The sequence below is a fragment of the Biomphalaria glabrata genome, chromosome 17 (assembly GCF_947242115.1).
Source record: "Biomphalaria glabrata chromosome 17, xgBioGlab47.1, whole genome shotgun sequence".
NCBI lineage: Eukaryota > Metazoa > Mollusca > Gastropoda > Planorbidae > Biomphalaria > Biomphalaria glabrata.
In genome coordinates, this window is record NC_074727.1 from 6981114 (window position 1) to 7001543 (window position 20430).

The following is a 20430-nucleotide window of genomic DNA, read 5'->3' on the forward strand; positions in this document are numbered from 1 at the left end:
TTTAAGTAGCATTTATATATTAAACACTAAAGTAAAAGTAAATTAACATTAATATATTAAACACTAAACCATAACTTATTCAAACAAAAGCATATTGTAATAAAATACTTTTAAAAAGTATGGTACCGCAATATCTAACATTAGGACACAACAAATAATTCGTTCTTCCCAATTCTCATAGTGAGCATAAATATAGGCCTATCATTAAGATAAAAAATGACTTAGTATAGATTTAATCGAAGTACTATGAATAGAACACAAGGTTATGCTTAGGATGTAATCATATTGTTATTCGATATATTTTCAGAAAATTTATAAGATTTGGGAAACTATAATTTGATCATTTCAGTGTCCTATAGTTTACAAGTGTATGTGGACCCAGTACAATATTTTTTTTTTTGTATCTCTGCACAAGATTCCATTTAAAACTTACCGAACGAAGATTGCAACTTTCAAGTACAACTTGAGAACCTTTGTGTTCAACAGATTCTCTTTAGGATTTTAAGTCTCAAGATATAGTCTATTCTCTTTGCAACTACTTGTGTGACTAAAGAGGCCAATCCTTGATACACAGCTGCGGTCACAGGTTGGAAATCTGTAATCACCAGGGGGCTGTTGCATTTTTCACCCTTCTTTCTACTACTGTTGTGTATTTCATCTACAATCCGGGACCTTTCCTTTATGCTCGCTCTTCGTTTGAATCTATCCAGCGCCACTTTTCCCCCAGCAGATTGAGGAATGATACAAACAAACAAACAAGAACAACACACACACACACACAAACAAACAAAAAAACAAACAAAAGGAAAGGGTGAAGGCAACAAACTGTCGATATTTGTGTTTATTTATCAAATTCACACAAATGAGTGTCCAAATAACAGCCCTCCCCTTTTAAACTCATTTGATAATGTACAGAACTATTGAGCGGAGTTATGATAACAATTAATAAGCAAACGCATATCCTCAATGTTATAGCCACAAATTATAACCACACACACGCACACACAATTATTGAATGACCAAAGTATGAAAGATCCACAGAGTACTCGCAATAGCGCAGTTATTGTACAAAAGAAATTGTGTCATTAAGGGTTCGTGGCTTTCCCTGCTTGGGTATTGCAGTGGATAAAATGCTAGTACCCTAACTCACAATGCCTTACTCAATATCGACTGAGGTTTGGCTTAGAAGGAAGCCAGGGAATCACTTCCAATGTCCTTCCACTTCTTCATCAAACTCAATCATGCATTAAATCAAAGGTAGTTTATTGACTAACTAGTTCAATGAAGTGAAACCAAAATGTTATTGGCTATAAATACTATCTTTGGTCAAACCAGACATTTTTTAGATCTAAAAGTCATAAGTGCACTTGAAGACCAACACTTGCTTATAGATAAAAAATGTCAGGGGAAAAAAAGACGTCACGGGCTATAAATAGAAAGACATTAATTACCTTAATGTGAAAAATAAACAACCCCAGAAACAATCATATATATAACATATAGATACAGTCTTCAACTTCTGCATGCTAACATTGGATCTATTGATCCGATATATGAAATCAACTATTAGATAGCTGGTAGTACAAGTTTGCCATTGACTCTGCGCTATATCTGAAACAATGCAATCATAATAGGAATACTACTTCCATTCACACAAACTAAAAATTTATATTAAATTTAAAACACTCATCAAAAAGGGTAACAGAAAAAAGGGCATCGGAAATCTGGCAACTATTTCAATGAACTCACTTTGACTAGATTTGAAATGTAATAATTGATAAAAAGGAAAAACACCTAGTTTTATATGTTAATACACTGCTTACGGCATCGGTTCTCAACCTTTTATGTTCGGTGACACCTTTTTACAATCCCCCACTTAGCCGCGACCCCCCCCCCCCGCACACACACACAGCAATAGAAGAATAGACAATAACAATCCATTTTTTCAATGGTCTTTGGCGACCCCTGGCAAATCGTCAATCGACCCCCCAAGGGGGTCACGACCACAGGTTGAGAACCCCTGGCTTACAGTGAAACACACTGTCCACCGCCTGAAGGCGACACCTAGAGTTTCTCTCACTCAACTCTCACTAGTTGAATTCTTGTACATTTTAATTTCTTTTCACTTTCGCTCGAAATGAAATTTGTGAAAAGAAGCAGACGAGAAACTGTATCCGGTAAAATTGTGTTTACCGTCAGGTAGATGTAATAGATCAGTGACTTTTGGTTTCAGGGTATAGTTCCTTTGGTCAGTGTGGCTGAAAGCGTGGTCGAGAGGCTAAGTACGCTTGAACTTGGCTTGGCTACCTATGAAGGGGGCTCGAGACTCGACACCCAACTCGAGCAGATTTAAGTTTACTGATCGCCTAAAGGCAGCACGGAAAACCTTCTCCCAGATAACTCCCCCCACCCTCCCCAATGGTCCACAAATGAGATGAGCATGAAAGTACCGCTATATAAAAAAAAAAGCTATAATTAAAAAAAAAAGCTATAATATCTTGCTTTTTTTTTTCTAGACCTTTAGGCTCCAGTCTATGTGGAAACAAAACAATAGAACCATTAAAAGACTAAAAACGCATAGATCACACTTTCTCTCAATCTCTCTCTCTCTCTCTCTATTACCCTAAAAAAAGTTATAACATACTGCAATACTAGGATGACTTGTTTAGTTCTTATAAGATAGATCAATATAAGAGAATAGAGACACTACAAAGAAGACGAAATGATTGCTTTAAATTATTTTTAAAAATCTATAATATAATCTCATTCTACGTCTTTGTTTGTAGGTTTACTTTTTTTTTCATACTGTGTTGCGGTGTAGAGTCAAATTGCATTCTGATAAATTTAAAAACATCAAAGGCGTGTCCACGAATTATATTGCGCATTGAGTGTGTATAGGCATTGCACATTCAGTTAGGTTACAAAATATCACTAGTACAGATACATACAACTGAACTAATGTTTGAATATTTCTAAACTATATTGTAATACCTCTGCCCCTGCGCAGGAACTTATGGTGCGCACTCTAGCGCACTATTCAATACTGGACATAAACGGAATGTTTAGATGACTGCTTTGGTAGAGCAGTTAGAAAAAAGAGTCTGAAGTTCTGCTACTAAAGAGACGACCTTTTTGCTGCCTGAGAGAACTGGATTGTGGACCTGAAGCAGCAACAGAAAGGATGGCGTTGGTCTGGGAAAAGGTTTGACAGAAAGGACACCTCTCAGTGTGTGAAGGCTTCACGTCACTGTCTGTGTTTTTTTGTCATTACTGCTAAACATACATGATATCTTACTGTAAAACCGCGTTGAGTTGCCTCCCTAAAATTTATTGTAATATTATAATTCCAGCTTTAAAAAAATATATGCAAGCGCACCACGCACATTCAGTGTGACATTTTATTCAATAGCCCTCTCTCTCTTTCTCTCCCACACACACTCTCTCTCTCTCTCTTGTTATCTTTCTCTATGTCTCTCTTTATCTCTCTCGCTCAAAGCAATCATAGTAAATGTCAGATCAATCAATACTAGAGTTTTTCCATGCTCTATATCGACCTGGTAGTCCACATTATTACGCAATACAATTTTAATGAAAACTATAAAACAAAAAAAAACAAAAAATGTCATAAAATGGCGATAGCTTGAACATTTCAACAAAGAGGCTTCATCACAGATAAAAGAGGTGTCTCTCACTCTCTCTTTTTTTTTTATCCTACTAGCTAGACTCGCATCATTCCAGAGTTGCGACAGATCTTGATCTCCCGTGACAGCTGACAGAGGACACAGGGCGAACAGAAACACGAAGCACAACAATCGTCCAGGACGCTTCCCTGTAGAGAAATGAAGTCACACTTTGTTGAGCCTATACTAAAACCAATTGGTAAAACCATAATGTCTCATTCTATTTATTTCTTCAAATACTTCATTACTGCAAGGAGTCTGTCCAGTGTGCTATGCACAATCAAGTTCTTCTATTAATAGCCCAGCTAATGATTTCTACACATGACGGTGCGCAAAATGCTCATGAACCTCTATTTATATATTTACTATACAAAGAAACATCAGAGTCGAGTGCGGGAATTCCCGCTGAATTCATGTTGAAAATGTATAGACGTTAAGAAATTAATCATATTTAATTTTAAGATGATTATGTTTTGAACAATTATAACGGTGAAACCAGAGTATTCACTGTGTGGCCAATTAGGAGCCGTTTTTTAAAATATTCGTCCAGTGACCACACAACCATGAAAAGTTTGCTAGCCAATAGAAGGAATCGTGACCTAATTAAATATAAACTTTTTTTGACTTCTGAATGTAGCAGCATGGGACACAGAATTACTCGTGGTAGCGTTGTCTTCCTCTCCATGGTACTTTGAATATTTAATGGTTAGACAAAATAAAAAAATGCTGTGATAGTTGCTTGGTCATGACTTCTCGGTATAGTCACTACCTTAATGCAAGGTCGCCTTAGTTGGCCTTATTTACTTTCACCTATCCCAGAGTTCGACCTGCTTGTCTTTTTAATCTCTTTCAGTTAAAGTTCTGTCCATCCTTTGATGTTGTCTTCCCATCGCTTTCTCTGTCTGCCTTTATTTCTTTTCCTTTGTACAGTTCCCTGCAGGAAGGTCTTTGTGTGAGCCCTAAGGACCTTGTGACATGGCTATACAGTTTTAGTTTGCGTTTTCTAACAATAGTAAGTAGGTCAATATGGGACCTAATGGACCTCATTCACCAACCGTAAACAAACAACATTTAGCCACGTGGTGCTCTATCTCTTCTATATAATTTACGATCTCATGTTTAATTCATGATGGTTGACATGTGACAGTTTTTTTCGTTGTTTTATCAATAAGATCACGTGACTAAATGTTGTTTGTTTACGATTGGTGAATGAGGTCCATTGTTGTTGTGCATGGACATAATGAATTCATGACTATATATAGTATACAAGTGACTGGTATGGGTGACTTCATAAGCTTTTGATAATTACCACCGCTAGCATACTTTCCAATTAATTACTTTGGTAAGGGAGAGAATCTTTAAATTCCCACCACCTTTTTTTTTTCGATTTTGTTTTTTAAATTTACCGAAGAAGAGACTTTTATTGAGCTGCATAAATATCTTTATACAATGTCAGCTTACCAAAGCTCTGACTGTATCACACTTAGCAACTGTTTCCTAGCTACGCTTTCCAGCGATAAAAGCGGAAAACTAAACTAAAACAAAGTGAATCTATTTGACGTCTGCTTACGGCAATGTTCTGTTCCGTTCTCAACTTCGTCCTCAAGGTCGTCAGCCAACCGATGACGCAGCATGGGACGCAGAAGGACTCGCCCATGTCAGTGGCTACCTGACATGCCAGCACCGTGTAGCAGAACGTTCCGCAGCAGCCTGGCATCAAGAGTAAAAAAAAAAAACAAGCAAAATACAAAACAAGCAAAATACAAAAAGAAAAAATAATTTAAAATACAACAACAAAGCTTATATTAAGTGTACTTGTATCATGTAATTAAATTTGTAATAGATCTAGACCAGTGGTTTCCAAACTTTTTTTTTATCTCGTAGACCCCTTGCCATGTTTTCCGCTTTTCGGTAGACCCCCTGCCAGTGGCGTAACAAGGTACCCGTGGGCCCGGGTTCAAGAACATCTTGGTGGGCCCGGGTTCAAGAACATTTTGCTGGTTTCCCTCCAGCCAATAAGACAAATTTGGTGTGTGACAAAAATGAGTAATCTAAATGCAAAGACATTCCAATGTAAAGATCGTACCTTTTTTAAAAAAATAAGTTATTCGAATGGATGGTTTTAAGGTCATACGATGAGAATGTGTGGGCATTGGCATCGTATTGGTTTCAAAATCAAACACCGCAAGAAAACAAGGAAACTAACAAACTTCGAGTGGATGGTTTTGAGGTCATACGATGAGAATGTATGGGCATTGGCATCATATTGGTTTCAAAATCAACCACCGCAAGAAAACAAAGAAACTAACAAACTTTGAATGGATGGTTTTGAGGTCATACGATGAGAATGTATGGGCATTGGCATCGTATTGGTTTCAAAATCAACCACCGCTGGAATCCGCTATCGGAATAATTTAAATAGGCACTCGCTGAACCTCCAAGAAAACATTTAACATGTATATTTCATTTAGTATGGGGATCCAACCCAGGACTTGTGTGACAGGCTCGAGCTGCTAAATGGGAGATGGCATAAACACGGCTTGGTGTTGGACTGAATTGATGTTGGAAATCAAGTGCCAGTGCTTCTTGTGACTGAATTAGAAACAGTATTATAAGCGCACATTCTTAAAAGCACGGGATAAAACGATATTATTAATTAATATCTATTCGTTTTAAGACACATTAGGAAGTAATATGTAAGCATATAGTTTAAATATTGGACTATTAGTGTTAAGTTAAATTTTAATTTAGGTGATGGCCAGATGTATACGACGTAACCACTGCCTGATACACAAGTAAATATCACACCAGTACTGCGAGGACTATAGGACGTAACCACTGTCTGCTACACAAGTAAATATCACACCAGTACTGCTTGGACTATAGGACGTAACCACTGCCTGCTACACAAGTAAATATCACACTAGTACTCCGGGTTCAAGAACATCTTGATGGGCTCCTCTCCAGCCAATAAGACAAATTTAGTGTGTGACAAAAAATGAGAAAAACTAAATGTCAAGACATTCCAATGTAAAGATCGTAACTTTTTCTTTAAAAAAGTAATTATGTCATAACGTTTGATTCAGTTAGGACTGCATATAAGTAATAGTGTCTTAAAAGTCAATGTTTTTACAGCTTCTTAACAGAGTTAAACTACTTACAAGTGTTTCAAACGAACAAACAAATGTTCTTCCTAAGTTGTAATGTGGGCTCCAACTGGCCTTGAGGCATGGGCCCAAGCGTAATGAGCACCTTCGCGCCATGGTTGCTACGCGACAGCTGTGGGCCCCTATTGCTTGTAGGCCCGGGTTCATTGAACCCCTTCGCGCCATCGATGCTACGCCACTGCCCCCTGCTAAACTTATATTTGCATTTTTGCAAATTCATCAACTCCATTTTTTTAAACTAATTTCTAACAGTAGTAAGTGTAAGAATGAAAAATAGAGATTTATCTTTTTTTATTCATAAAATTCAAATTTAAACCAATTAAAATAACAATTAATATTTTTTACTGGAATCACCAAAACACACTGCTGCGTGCAACTTTACCCAAACACTGGAAACGTTTCGTGGGTCAACCCTGTTAAAAATAAGGAGCCGGCAACCCTTAACCAGTTTGAAGCACACAGCATTACATTCTGTCTATAAGTAAAGAGATATTGTAAGTCGCCTACAAACCATCATCTTCTCTATATGATGTCGAAGAGGGTTTTGTGGTTCTGTTCTGAACTTTATCTTTGAGTGTTCGAAAGTTTTTCAAACCTTTATCTATTTTGTCATGGTGGCATTGTCTCAAACGATCCTCCAGCGTAATTGGTTTCATATCGTCATAAAACCGCTTATTTGACAAGGAAAGAATGAATCCCAATTTTAAACAATCAACGCTGTACAGTCTTTCTTTTTGTTACCCATTAGTTACATGGAGACAAAATTAAGCTAGTGAAATAAGTATTGAAATGAAATGCTACAATTTTTCGTTTGAATGGCATGATACATATTTAAAGGATTAACTAAGGTACAAATCATAGATTAGTTTAATAAATAATTCCATTAGTGGGATGTGAAAATTAAAGTCGCAACCTGACTAAATGTAATTTATTATCGTAGACCCCCGTGGACATCTCATGGACCCCCAATTTATTTTTTCACTTTCGTAGACCCCTTGGAAGTCTTCGTAGACCCCTGGGGGTCTATATAGTCCACTTTGGGAATCACTGATCTAGACGAACAACAATAAATTATAAGTAGTTTTACCTATTGTTTTTGTTTAGCGCAATGTCATGCTTTTAGCTTTCTCAATACGCTAAATGACCCTTACAACTTGTCTGGGTGGCAGGAGAAAGAACGGAGCATCTGGGTGGTCGCTTTTAAAATGAATTTTAAAAAAATGTAGGCCACCTGAATTCGAACTCGTAGGCTAAAGCCTTCTCGGGCTTCTCAAGCCAACACGGTAACCACTCTGCTAGTGAAGTGCTGATGAACAGGGACGATTGTATTTCAATTTTCTGTTCACTAAGCCTCAGACGACGACCAAATGAAGAGGACTAATTCAGCTTATACCACCACTTCAGTCAAGTACAATTTCTTTCCCTTGTTCGAGATACCAAACAAAATGAGTCACCCAAAGATCCCGTATTTAAAAAAATCCCGGTTTTTACCAGGATTCGAACTCGGGATCTCCGGTTCGGAAGCCAAGCGCTTTATCACTTGGCCACCAAAGCCTCGCAGGTTATGTAAGTATTACTTTTCCAACTCAGAAGACAGTTTCCTTTAAATATATGCAGTGCCTTAAAATTGTGGACATCAATGACCTGGCCTATATACATGACAAAAAAAAAAAAAGGTTAGTTTCCTTGTCATGTCTGTTTCATCGTTACCATGGCTACAGGTGTTTGTAAACTGTGCGTCATCCAGCAATTGACATTGTTGACTGCATTGTCTCTCGGCCTTATCAGTTCCACTCACTCTGCTTCCTGGTGCTGTACGTCATCAAGACTTTCTAGTGTCGTGTTGTCACTAGTAAATATCTAGTTAGTGTTGTTGGTCGCTAGTATCTCTAGAAAACATTGGGTTTTTGTGGGTGCTTTTTTTTTATATATAATTTAACAATCCATCTTTGAAATTATAGCAAAATTGTTTTGTTTTTAAATTATAGAAACAAATTTAGTTTGGGAGTTAAACTCAAATAGAGCTAATAATTTTATAGTAGTAATAGGCCTAGGAGGCGGTGACAGAGTTGTAAAGCACTTGGCTTCCGAAACGAGGGTACCGGGTTCGAGTCCTGGTCTAAATTGGGATTTCTGATTTTGGGAATTTTAGGGCGCCCCTGAGTCCTCCCAGCTCTAAATGGGTAACTGACTTTGGTTGGGGGCTAAGATGAAGAAGGCTGGTCGTGGTGCTGGCCTGGCTGGCCACATGACACACTCATTATTATTATTGTGGGAAGCGTGGTCGAGAGGCGCTTGAACTTGGCTTGGCTTGGCTACCTAGAAGGGGGCTCGAGGTTCGACACCCGACTTGGGCAGAGTTGTGTTTACTGAGCGCCTAAAGGCAGCACGGAAAACCAACTCCTAGATACCCCCTCCCCCCCTCACTGGTCCACAAATGAGATTGGACCAAAGCGCTCTGAGCATGCTATAAGCATGAAAGTAGCGCTATATAAAAGCTATAAATATATATTATTAACCGCGGGCCAAAGAATTAGGTGACCTTTACATCAACTGTCCTATAGATCACATGACCTGAAAGGCGAGCTTAACTTTACTTCATAAGCCTAAATGTTGTCTATATCTAGATCTATCATATTTCTCAGGTGTTTTATGTTGGACGTTTTTAAAAGACGTCTGTTATTTTACAAGATAAGTTTAATATATAGGAAGTTTGTGTTATAATTAATTTGTATAATTTTTAGGTGCAAAAAGGGAGGTCGATACGCGAGCATGCCTTAAAATAATGTATTTCATTAAAATATCTTATTTTCTACAGAAATAATGGTATACATAAATTGGTAAAATATATTATTCCTTACAGAATCATTGTCGTAAAATATAGTATTTCTTATATCAATAATATGTTTAAATACCCTATTTCGTATTTAATAAATGTCGTAACATATCGTTTGTCTTACAGCAATAAAGGAATACTGTGTAAAACATTTTTTTTTCTCTCTTACATATGTTCATATCTTTGCAGCAATCACAAATCTTTGTAGACCAGAGGCGTCTCCCATTGGGGCCGACCATGGCCTGGGGCTGCTGAATGATCACAGTGGTGGAGCTTGAGGGAGAGGCACTCGCCGGAGGGAGGGCGTAGTAGCTAGGAGGCTGGTAGGGCGTGTAGTGCGTTGGCCCGTAATTCATGCCCATTTGAGTTGTTGCGTACGGGGGCGCCGGCGGGTTAAACATGGTCTGGCTGGAGCACGCCATAGAATAGGGCGGCGCTGGATCCTGCAGAAAATAAATCAAACATTAAAAATTAGTTTCTAAAATGAAATCAATCAATATCAATTCAATCGATTGAAGTTTACACCTTTATTTTAGAGTCCAGGCCAATCGATTATGTCTCTACAAGAGGGGTTCTCAACCTGTGGATCGCGACCCCCTTGGGGGTCGATTGACCATTTGCCAGGGGTCGCTTAAGACCATCGAAAATATGGATTGTTATTGTCCACTCTTCTATCGCTGTATGTGTGTGTCGTGGGGGGGGGGGGGGTCGCGGCAGAGTGGGAGGTTGTAAAAAGGGGTCGCCAAGCTTAAAAGGTTGAGAACCGCTGCTCTACAATCTGTAATTGAAATTATCTAGGTCAAATAACTATCAATTTATTGTATTAATATTGGCAGAAGTGTTCAGGTGTAGCGCGCGAATTGCAGACGCTCATACATGGCGGGAAAAAAGTGCTGATAAGATCTGTTTTTTTTTAAAAGGTGTCTGATCATTTTCGTGCAATTATTGCCATTGCGAAATAAAATTTTCTAAGTTCTTCCGGTTTGTAGCTTTATATGATTTCGATATGGAAGAAGCATTGAACTTTCACTCTATGATGTAGAACTTATTTTAAAACAAATGAGCCAATACGAAGATCATCGGAATATTGTTAAAATTATAATTCAATTTTTAGTTGGCAGCAGTGAAATTCAATTAAGCGTCCTTGACATTGTTTAGTTTATCGTGAAAAATCTCCATTAATTTTAGAGGCCAGATGTAATACAGGAAGTTTGGGAGACTGACAACCTATTTTATTATGCGACAGAGAGAGAGAGAGAGAGAGAGAGACAGCAATAGAAAGAGAGAGCAAGAGAGAGAGAGAGAGCAAGAGAGAGAGAGAGAGAGAGAGCAAGAGAGAGAGAGCAAGAGAGAGAGAGAGACAGAGAGCGAGAGAGAGAGAGAGAGAGAGAGCAATAGAAAGAGAGAGCAAGAGAGAGAGAGAGCAAGAGACAGAGAGCGAGAGAGAGAGAGAGAGGGTTGATTTTGTAACTTTAGAAAAACGACAAAATTTTGATTAATAGATGTAAAATTTAGTTCACTGGTTGTCAAAACAGATGATTGAGTTTTCAAGTCTGAAATATATTTATCATGCATATGAAATGAGATAGTATAACCTCATTAAATGTTTTATATTGTTAATAAGTTGTATGTCCAAACATTGGCATCTTGTCTCTTTATCATTATTATTATTATTATTATTATTATTACTATTATTACAAGTATATACATCAAGAGACATTTACACAATTGATATTATCAAAATAATTTCTGCTATTAACAATATCTCATGTGCACTCCTTAATGAAACAGTACCAGGAAAAAAAAGAAGAGGCAGACAGAGAAAGTGACGGGAAGACAACACCGAAGAATGGACGGGATTGCGGCTTGCCTTTAAAAGAGGCTCTATTCAAGGCAAAAGACAGAAAGGAATAGAGAAAGACGGTCGGAAATTCTGGTGTGGTGCCCCAACTGTCCAACAGACTAAGAGATAGGGGAAGATGAAGGGGAACTATCTAACCCTAACCCTAACCTTAACAGAAATGACCCATATTCGGATAAATAAATGAGATTAAATTAATTTATCGGCCTATTAATGTTTCATTTTCGCACATTTTTTCCCATGTGATTTAAAATAATAATTTTAATTATAATCTTTATTATCTGTGAGGGAAATTTGTTGTACAATTGTGCACTAAACATAACAGTACATTATTATCAATAACAGCTCTCTATTCACTCTTACAATCTCTTATATATGCATAACAAGGTATTTTTGTGAGGACTCTCTTATCATGGAGATCACTGTAGGCCTACACTAACCGCAATATGAATTAGTCTTACTTTTCATGCAGTTTTAAGCCCTTATAATCAGGATATTTAAGAGATGCCAGGCCTTTCAATTTTATTTTTATTGTTTCCAGATTTAAGCATAAGATAAAGTAGAATTACCTTTAATTTGTTGCTTGAAACAAATGTGTTCCAATGCTGAGGACTATCCTCCCAAATAAACTTACAGGCACGTACGCTCAGACAGACAGACGGACAGACAGACAGATATATATATATATATATAAATAAATAAAAAAAATTAGATAGATAGATAGATAGATAGATAGATAGATACATTGATTGATTGATTGATTGATTGACAGAGAATGTGACTAGATAAAAAAGTGCTAATAAAATAGCGCCGACCATGTAGCGCGAATAAAGTATCGCGGAATAAAATATCGCCGATAAAATAGCGTTGGTAAAAAAAAAATATGCGGAATTAACAAAAAAGCGCCAATATTATTTTATTTTAATTTTATTATTATTTCAGTAATTTAGCAGTAAATACTTTAAATATCGTAAAATATGAATATGCAAACATAGCAGAAAACAATTCATACTAAGCAAAATAATTTCAATTTATGACAAAAAAGGGTTCTCACAAAGTCAAATTGTATGCCATGTCACGTAGAAACTCCAAAAGTGGCCGAGAATCATTTAATTATTCGGTGGCAGTATTTCCATCGGCAGGCGGGACAAATAAAAGGACTAACAGCATCTTGACACAAATCCTTACATTTATATCATGGCGATATTTAGTTGCAAGATCTTCATTAAGATAGGAAAATTAAATGGCCAGCTTGATTAATCCAGACAAATCTAAGTTGGCCAATGTTGCAACTAGAAGAAAGTAAAAGCATCAAGAAGAAATCATGCCCAGCACCTTTACTTACTTAAATCCGGTACTTATTAGACATAGATCTATATATCATATTATAGCTTTTATATAGCGCTACTTTCATGCTTATAGCATGCTCAGAGCGCTTTGGTCCAATCTCATTTGTGGACCAGTGGGGGGAGGGGGTATCTAAGAGTTGGTTTTCCGTGCTGCCTTTAGGCGCTCAGTAAACGCAACTCTGCCTGAGGTGGGGGTTCGAACCTCGAGCCCCCTTCTAGGTAGCCTAGCCAAGCCAAGTTCAAGCGCACTTGGTCTCTCGACCACGCTTCCCATAATATTCCATATAATAAACAAGTCCGCGCTATTTTGTCGTGATGTTTTATCGCGATTTTGTCGGCGCTAATTAATGTGCGCGCTAGTTTTTCGGGTAACCCCCCACCAAAAAAAAAAATCACTTACGTCACTTTCTAGTCCAGGCGCTGAGGGAGACACTTCCGGTTTCCATGGTTCTCTGTTCATGACCTAGACAGTAGACATTAGTTTTGGACAAAATCACTTAACGACAGTAGCTATAATTCATGGGCCAAAGAACGTTAGGGTTCTGGAGGGGGGGGGGGGGGAGAGGGCATTTTAACGCCCTCCCCCCTTTTAATAGAAGTGTAAAGTAACAAGCATAAGAAATAAGAATACTTAAAAAAAAAAGAGGCTTATCTAAGGGAAAGAACAGCTAATTACTGCAATTTATCTGAATATTGCAGGATTGAGCTTTCTTTCTGCTATATAAAACATAATTAATTAACTAATTGGTTAATTTTTGGATTGATTCGTGTATTGTCATGGACTATAAATAATTACACGAAATTTCAACTAGATCCAAGAATGGGAAGTGGGAGAAAGAAGGTGACAGAAGGTAATTAGGGGTAAATCCATATATACATCCACATCTCTCATTAAGTAGCATTTATTCCCCTTATTCCAATAATAACAAAGCAATTCATCACTAATAATGAATTAAGTATTTGGTAAATTTTTTTATTGATTCATGTCTTGTCAAGTACAATGTATAATTTTGCAAAGTTTCAACTTGACCAGAGAATGGGAAGTGGGAGAAAAGCGTTTTCAAACTTTTTACCAGACAGACAGACAGAGTGACTTGATAAAAGCTTTGTAAAAATGGGGAGGGGAGGTTCCGGCCGAAAATAAACATTGTATAGCCAGGGAGCAAATCAACGGACGTATGAGCACATTACAGGAGATAGATAGATACAACAGATAGCACAAATATTAAATGACATTGTTCAATATTTTACTATAATTAAAACAGCTCATTACATTTTACTCACTCTAGAACATTAAATCCGATATAAGAAAATGATGTTTACTCTAGAAACGAAACAAATATCTCCACCTTTTACTTTTGTACTAAAAAAACACACAAAACAATGAGAATTAAAAGATAAACAAAATATTATTATTACACAGTAAAAAGGCGAAATGCCGCCTTCACACAATTAGCACGCGCTGTCATGCAAGCAGCCAGAAAAAACGCTCAATGCTCGTTACACGTGACGTCAGTGTCGGAGCAGACGTAACCGGGTTATCAAGGAAAGATTAAAACACAGACAAAGGGAGGAAATCGAGGCGACGCGAATGACTGTAAACCTAACATATTTCTATTCATTCTGTTCAGCACAGAAGGGAGTCCCGTTCAAAATGATTTAAAAGTACCTAGGCATCTCTTTCAGACCTTGTCTTATAGATTATGGACATTACTTTAAAACAGAAGATAATTACATTGTTGATATATGATGTCATGTTGTGTGAGAGTAAGTTCCCTTAGCGGATTAGGAAGTAGTGTGTTGCTGTTAGTTATCTTCTAATATGGTGGAATAAAGCCTGTGTGTGTGTTTTGTAAATCGGCCTTGTCGTTTATCTATTTCTACTTGTATTTATGAGTATATCAACTTATATTTATGAGTATATCAACTTGTATTTATGAGTAGATCAACTTGTATTTATGAGTAGATCAACTTGTATTTATGAGTAGATCAACTTGTATTTATGAGTATATCAACTTGTATTTATGAGTATATCAAACTTGTATTTATGAGTATATCAAACTTGTATTTATGAGTATATCAAACTTGTATTTATGAGTATATCAACTTGTATTTATGAGTATATCAACTTGTATCTATGAGTATATCAACTTATATTTATGAGTATATCAACTTGTATTTATGAGTATATTAACATGTATTTATGAGTATATCAACATACGTTCTACGCATTTCATGTGCTAATCTAGTCATGCTTGTTAATCAGTGACGTAAACTCTGCTAAGTCATGGTTTTCCTGGCTGATTCAGGCAACCCATTCCCTTCTCGAATGGCACTAAATCTTGCGATCGATAGGGCAGATGATATAGACGTCGCCTATTTCTTTAGCCGACGGTTAACGAGAATGTTACGTGACCAGCACAACGACCAACCAACTTTCCCCAACTAGTGCCACGTATCCATAAGATTTTTGGTGGATTCAGGGGCGTCCTAAAAATCCCACAAAGTTTAAAAATCCCACAAAATACTACACCAAGGTTCTAAACCTAGACCCATCGATTTAGAAGTCAAGAGCATGACCACTCAACCACCAAGGTACTGTGTTGTAAGCTGGAAATATAGTGAAGAAAACATCTCAAACAAAATATAATCAGCAGTGCACTATTCACTTAGACTCAATAACAAATAAAAAAACAAAACTTTACCGTGTAATTATGGTGTACTATTGGGTATAACTTGCACTATTAAGGCTTTGCTTGTACTTTTTTTTTCCATACAAAAGAATAGCATCTATGGTATTACTTTAATCACAGTGGATACAGTACAAATCTGTTCATATTCATCCTGTTCAAAAAGAATACATTACACGGCAACCGCAATAAATAATTCAGTGTTTGGAGTGTTTACAGTAAGCTATTGCCGCAGGTCTACAGTAGATGATCTCATGTAAACTAGCTTCAATGATCGACTAGTAACAGGAGCTGTTAAAAGCACGGCGAAAGCAAATATTCCTGGGTTAGTTTTTTTGTGTTTTTTTTTCTAGACATCATCGATTAGTTTCAAAGCAGCCTTGGCGTGATGGAGGCTCGCACGTGCTTGATCTATTTATAGGATCGCACCGTACTTACAAGGCACACCCACAGACTGAGAATTCTCACACTAAAAGTTTATCACAGTAATCTGCCCTTTGTTTACACTTTGTAGGATCCTGTTTAACTCTTTCTCTCCTAACTGACGATACCAGCGTTGATTCCACCAGAATGTGGTAAATAATTACGGAGAGAAAGAGTTAATATCCTAAAGTGTAAAAATAGTTCCGTATTCTGTACACCGGTTACACCAAAGAAAATGCTATTTTGTATTTACGTTCATGTATTAAAATCTCCGATATAGACGAGACTAGATTTATATATAATCCATTCGTTCACTAGAGGATCTACGAGACCCTAAAAAATGTTCGAAACTAGCCTGTGTAGTGGCAGTACTTACACTACAACTATACCGAAATTGGGATGACTGCATGCCAACGTTGATCTTTTTTAAAGGAGTGGTCAGATTGCCTTCATTGGCGTTGAGGAAAGCAGTTGACAGCAAATGCCTTCTGAAAGAGACAGCAGAAGATCGCGGGGCAGATTTGTGGATCCAAATAAAATCCCTTGCTGAAAACAGGCGTACACTGCGAAAAAGAGAACTTAAATAGACCCCCGAATGCAACGGCCTTGTTTGCATCAATGTGTCAAAATATGCAATCGCTACTGGGTCTGTTTTGTCTAGTTAAATAATGCACTCATCCTTAACCTTTGAACTCGAAGACATCAACCTTATTATATTTGTTAAAGTTTCACAAAAGAGCCCTTACTGCCCGAAGCCTACTGGTTTAGCGTCGGTTGCTCGGCTTTGCCCCTTCTCCTGCCCATGGTAATAGTTCCACCGGGATCAGGATATCTATTATGCGTCTTTAATAGTTTTAAATGTGGCTGCCAAATGTACCAAAATACAATTAATAATTTTAAATTTCATTTTCTTTAAGCCAATTAAAAAATATATGTAATAGTGTCATTAAGATCTGAATAAATGTTGAAAAATAGAGCACATTGAAAATAATTTAGTGCAACTGCTATGTGCTGTTGGGTAATTGGTTATCTGTTTCTATGGCCCAAGGTTAGTGAGGGTGTCGGATGGCTAACAAAACGACCAACTATTGTCAGACGCCTATATAAAGTTGGGTGGATTATGAAAATTGCAATTTGAATAAAAATGAACCAGCATCGTGAGGTTTTAGTGTTTGAAACTCGGTTCACAATGTGAATAAAAACCAATTCTTAAAAAAACACATTTTCAACAAATATTGAGAACTCAAGGTAGGTAACAAACAATCTAAGAAAGAGTTTATAAATTATGGATTGTTTCCCTTTGGCATACCTTCAATACCTTCAACGTCACTCCCATCAACGCCTACATGCAACCTAATCTGCCTCTTTGCAGGATGTTAAAAGACGTGGCTGGAAACGAAAGGAACAACTTCATTGCTAATATATACAAGGATGGGGTCGAGGTGTTAGGGCGATTGAATATCTAGCCGAAGGCCCTGAGCTTGAGACCTAGTTGACATAAACGTTGTTACCCGGCACTCGGCATATCTGTCTTGTCATCCTGGCGACTTATGATTACAAAAATCTGATTAGGCTCATTAGTGAAAAATTATAGGCCTAATAATAAATTCTTCAGCCGCGTCGCTAGGGGGTGCGTGGGGTGTGAATCCATCATGGCGTAACACCAAAGTTATTAAATGCTAGAAATTAAGCCATTTTAAAAAAATATATTTGGCGCCTATCTTACGTTTTGTATCGATTAATGTCAGCAGGTAACATGCATAGGTTGATGAGAGGCTGTTTTATGTTTATGGCACAAGGGCTTTATTTAGGTAATGATATCACGGCTGTTAAGGTTTTTTTCTGAAATAGTAGCCACTGAGAAATATTGTTGCTTACTTGTAAATGAAAATATGTTATACTATACACAACAAGAGATACTGGATTGAATAAAAGATACTTGATAGATTGAGAGATATTGTTCAGAATAAGAGATAATGGACAGAATAAGAGATACTAGACAGGACAAGAGAGACTAGACAGGACAGAGGTACGTGAATTACTAGATAGAGAAAGAAATACTAGACAGCACAAGAAATACTGGACAGAACAAGAAATACTAGACAAACAAGAAATACTGGACAGCCCAAGAAATACTGGACAGAACAAGAAATACTGGACAAACAAGAAATACTGGACAATATAACATATATTAGAATAAGATATACTAGACAGAACAAGAAATACTGAACAGAAAAAAATAACTAAATGGGGGAGGGGCTACTTGGTAGAAAAGAAAAAAAAGATTTCTTGTTCTCATATATATATATATATAGATCAGTATCAAAGTGTATGCACTATTTCTTGATCAGTTCTTAAAATGATGAGGATATTATTTAATCTGTATGTCTTCATTTCAGTCCATCACAACGAATGTCAGTTTATCTCAAGCTATATATGAAGACATAGCTCAGCATATCGATATAAAAATAATCAATACAGTATATCTGTATAACAGTGCTTCTAAACCTGTAGGGCACTCCTCGTGTGGATTTCAATTCTATCATATCTGCATTATCTTTGTAGTTACATACTTGAAAGTTGATCTCTTTTACATAGCGATATGTGGTATGCGCTTTGCGTTGGTCCTTACTAGTTCAAACCCTGCCTGCCTCCATCCCCAGGAGGTATGTTGATACTTCTTTTGAGATCTAATATAATATATATATATAGTAGAATGTTCATTTTTTTAAACTAATGTCTGAAACGTATAAATAAATTAAAAGAAAACAAAACAATGAGATATATTTTTTATCTTATCTTATACAATACAGACATTACTTCAAAAAAGAAGATGATTACGTCCTATGCGTCATGCATTCAGTCATGCATATTAACCAATGACTTAAATTCTGCCAAGTCACTGGTTTTCCTGGCTAGCTTAGGCAACCCATTCCCTGCTCTAATAGCACTAGGGAAGAAGGAGTATTTGTACAAATTTGTCCTAGCATATGGGATGAGGAATGTGCCTTTATCTTTGTGTCTTTCAGAGTATTTTATTAAATTTTGTTTTTGTATTTGAAGATTAAGGTTCAGTGTTTGATGTATAATTGCTACTTTACTATTGAGTCTTCTGTCCTGAAGGCTTTCTAAATTTAGTGATTTTTACTAAATTGAGTGATTTTATCTTCTTTACTGTCCTCGACAAAGGTTTATGGAGATCGTCTTGATACGTTTTCATGCTCCTTTTCTTAGCCCTCATTGACCGAAGCTCATCTTACGATGACTGAATCTGCTCTGTAGACGCCACTAGAATATATGCTGCCTACAAGGAGGAGGCGGGCGTTGGGGGGCATACGTTTCATTTTGCTTTGAGGGCGTCACCGGCATAAGGTTGAGATCAACTGCTATATTACTGAATCTAATGTCGACTCTTTTTTTTTGCACAGCTAAGAAATCTCCTCAGCTGTTACATTATGTTACAATATGTTACATTACCGGTATGTTACAATATGTTGCATTATGGAAGTGGACCGCAACATTGACTTTTAAGGAAAAATATTTCGGCTTTGAATGTCTAAACACATACATACACATACATACACATCACAAACACACGGGATCACAATAATGCACAAAGCCAAAAGTCGGAAACGATCTACTTTCTACTTAGCGTTGTTTTTTTTTAATTCTCTTTTCTAATTTCAGGGAGACGCTCTTGGTGCTGTTGGACAACGAAACAAAACTGAGAAAGAAAAAGTGCGTCCTCTGAGTGAGTGTTTGATTCAAAGGTTAATGGAAGTGGAATATTTTCAAACGTTCTTTCCATTAAGAGGCGCCCTGGAATTACTTACGCCAAAGAGTTCAGAAAGAATTTGTTCAAAATTGGCTGCTTAAGCCTACCAAAAGTGACATTTCTACCTGAGACATACAGATTTATTGACAATTGATTTTCGGATCTTCATTTAAATTGTACTAAAACAATGGAAGGTTTCCTGCGTGGGTGTGAACACGTTTCCCCATCTCAAGGTCGTGTTGGTCTTTATGCCAGGTGACTGGTTAGGGTAAGGGTCTATCTTGGCTCATCTCCACGTGTCGTATTCAATCCAAGGAGAGTAAGCTATAATTGGCCTTTAAATTCTTCATTGATTCAAAAAGTTGAACACTGGGTGGAACCTGGACACTTCAACATATTGAAAACAGCTCAAACAATTTTCCGAGAAATTTGACAGTTTATGAATATCTTTTTGGGAGGGGGGACTAATTAATTTATCAAATAGTGAGAACCCTGGTCTGATCCCTAAATGTTTTCAAAATATACTCGTATTAAAATTAAGTTAGGCATGAATTAGTTTGGATCAGTAAAGTAAGTAAATTTGTAATAGATCTAGACCAACAACAATAAATCTGTGCGATTAGAAATATTTGTAACTATTATTTTTGTT

At 37.0% G+C, this 20430-nt stretch overlaps 1 protein-coding gene across 3 annotated transcripts; it reads right to left on the reverse strand.

The window, feature by feature from the left end:
* Window positions 1–832: 832 nt before the first annotated feature.
* On the reverse strand, window positions 833–15873 carry LOC129923798 (placenta-specific gene 8 protein-like). Of its 3 annotated transcripts, none has more exons than XM_056016530.1 (5): window positions 15599–15873; window positions 13294–13356; window positions 9853–10126; window positions 5251–5390; window positions 833–3829 (listed from the first exon to the last, which is right to left on the reverse strand). In XM_056016530.1, the coding sequence occupies exons 2-5, from the start codon at window positions 13351–13353 to the stop codon at window positions 3719–3721; spliced, it is 585 nt and encodes a 194-aa protein (XP_055872505.1). In that variant the 5' UTR covers window positions 13354–13356; window positions 15599–15873; the 3' UTR covers window positions 833–3718. The 3 variants fall into 3 exon arrangements, with proteins under 3 accessions (XP_055872505.1, XP_055872506.1, XP_055872504.1); XM_056016531.1 differs by lacking the exon at window positions 15599–15873 and adding an exon at window positions 14313–14386; XM_056016529.1 differs by lacking the exon at window positions 15599–15873 and adding an exon at window positions 14178–14304.
* Window positions 15874–20430: the final 4557 nt, after the last annotated feature.

What these genes read in the sequence shown, in the direction of transcription:
- LOC129923798 (XM_056016530.1), bottom strand. Translation starts at nt 13,353, where the DNA reads ATGAACAGAGAACCATGGAAACCGGAAGTGTCTCCCTCAGCGCCTGGA. An exon ending in CGCCTGGACTAGAAAGTGAC is followed by an intron (nt 10,127 to 13,293) that starts GTAAGTGATTTT and finishes TATTTTCTGCAG; the next exon opens with GATCCAGCGCCGCCCTATTC. An exon ending in CTGCAAAGATATGAACATAT is followed by an intron (nt 5,391 to 9,852) that starts GTAAGAGAGAAA and finishes TCTTGATGCCAG; the next exon opens with GCTGCTGCGGAACGTTCTGC.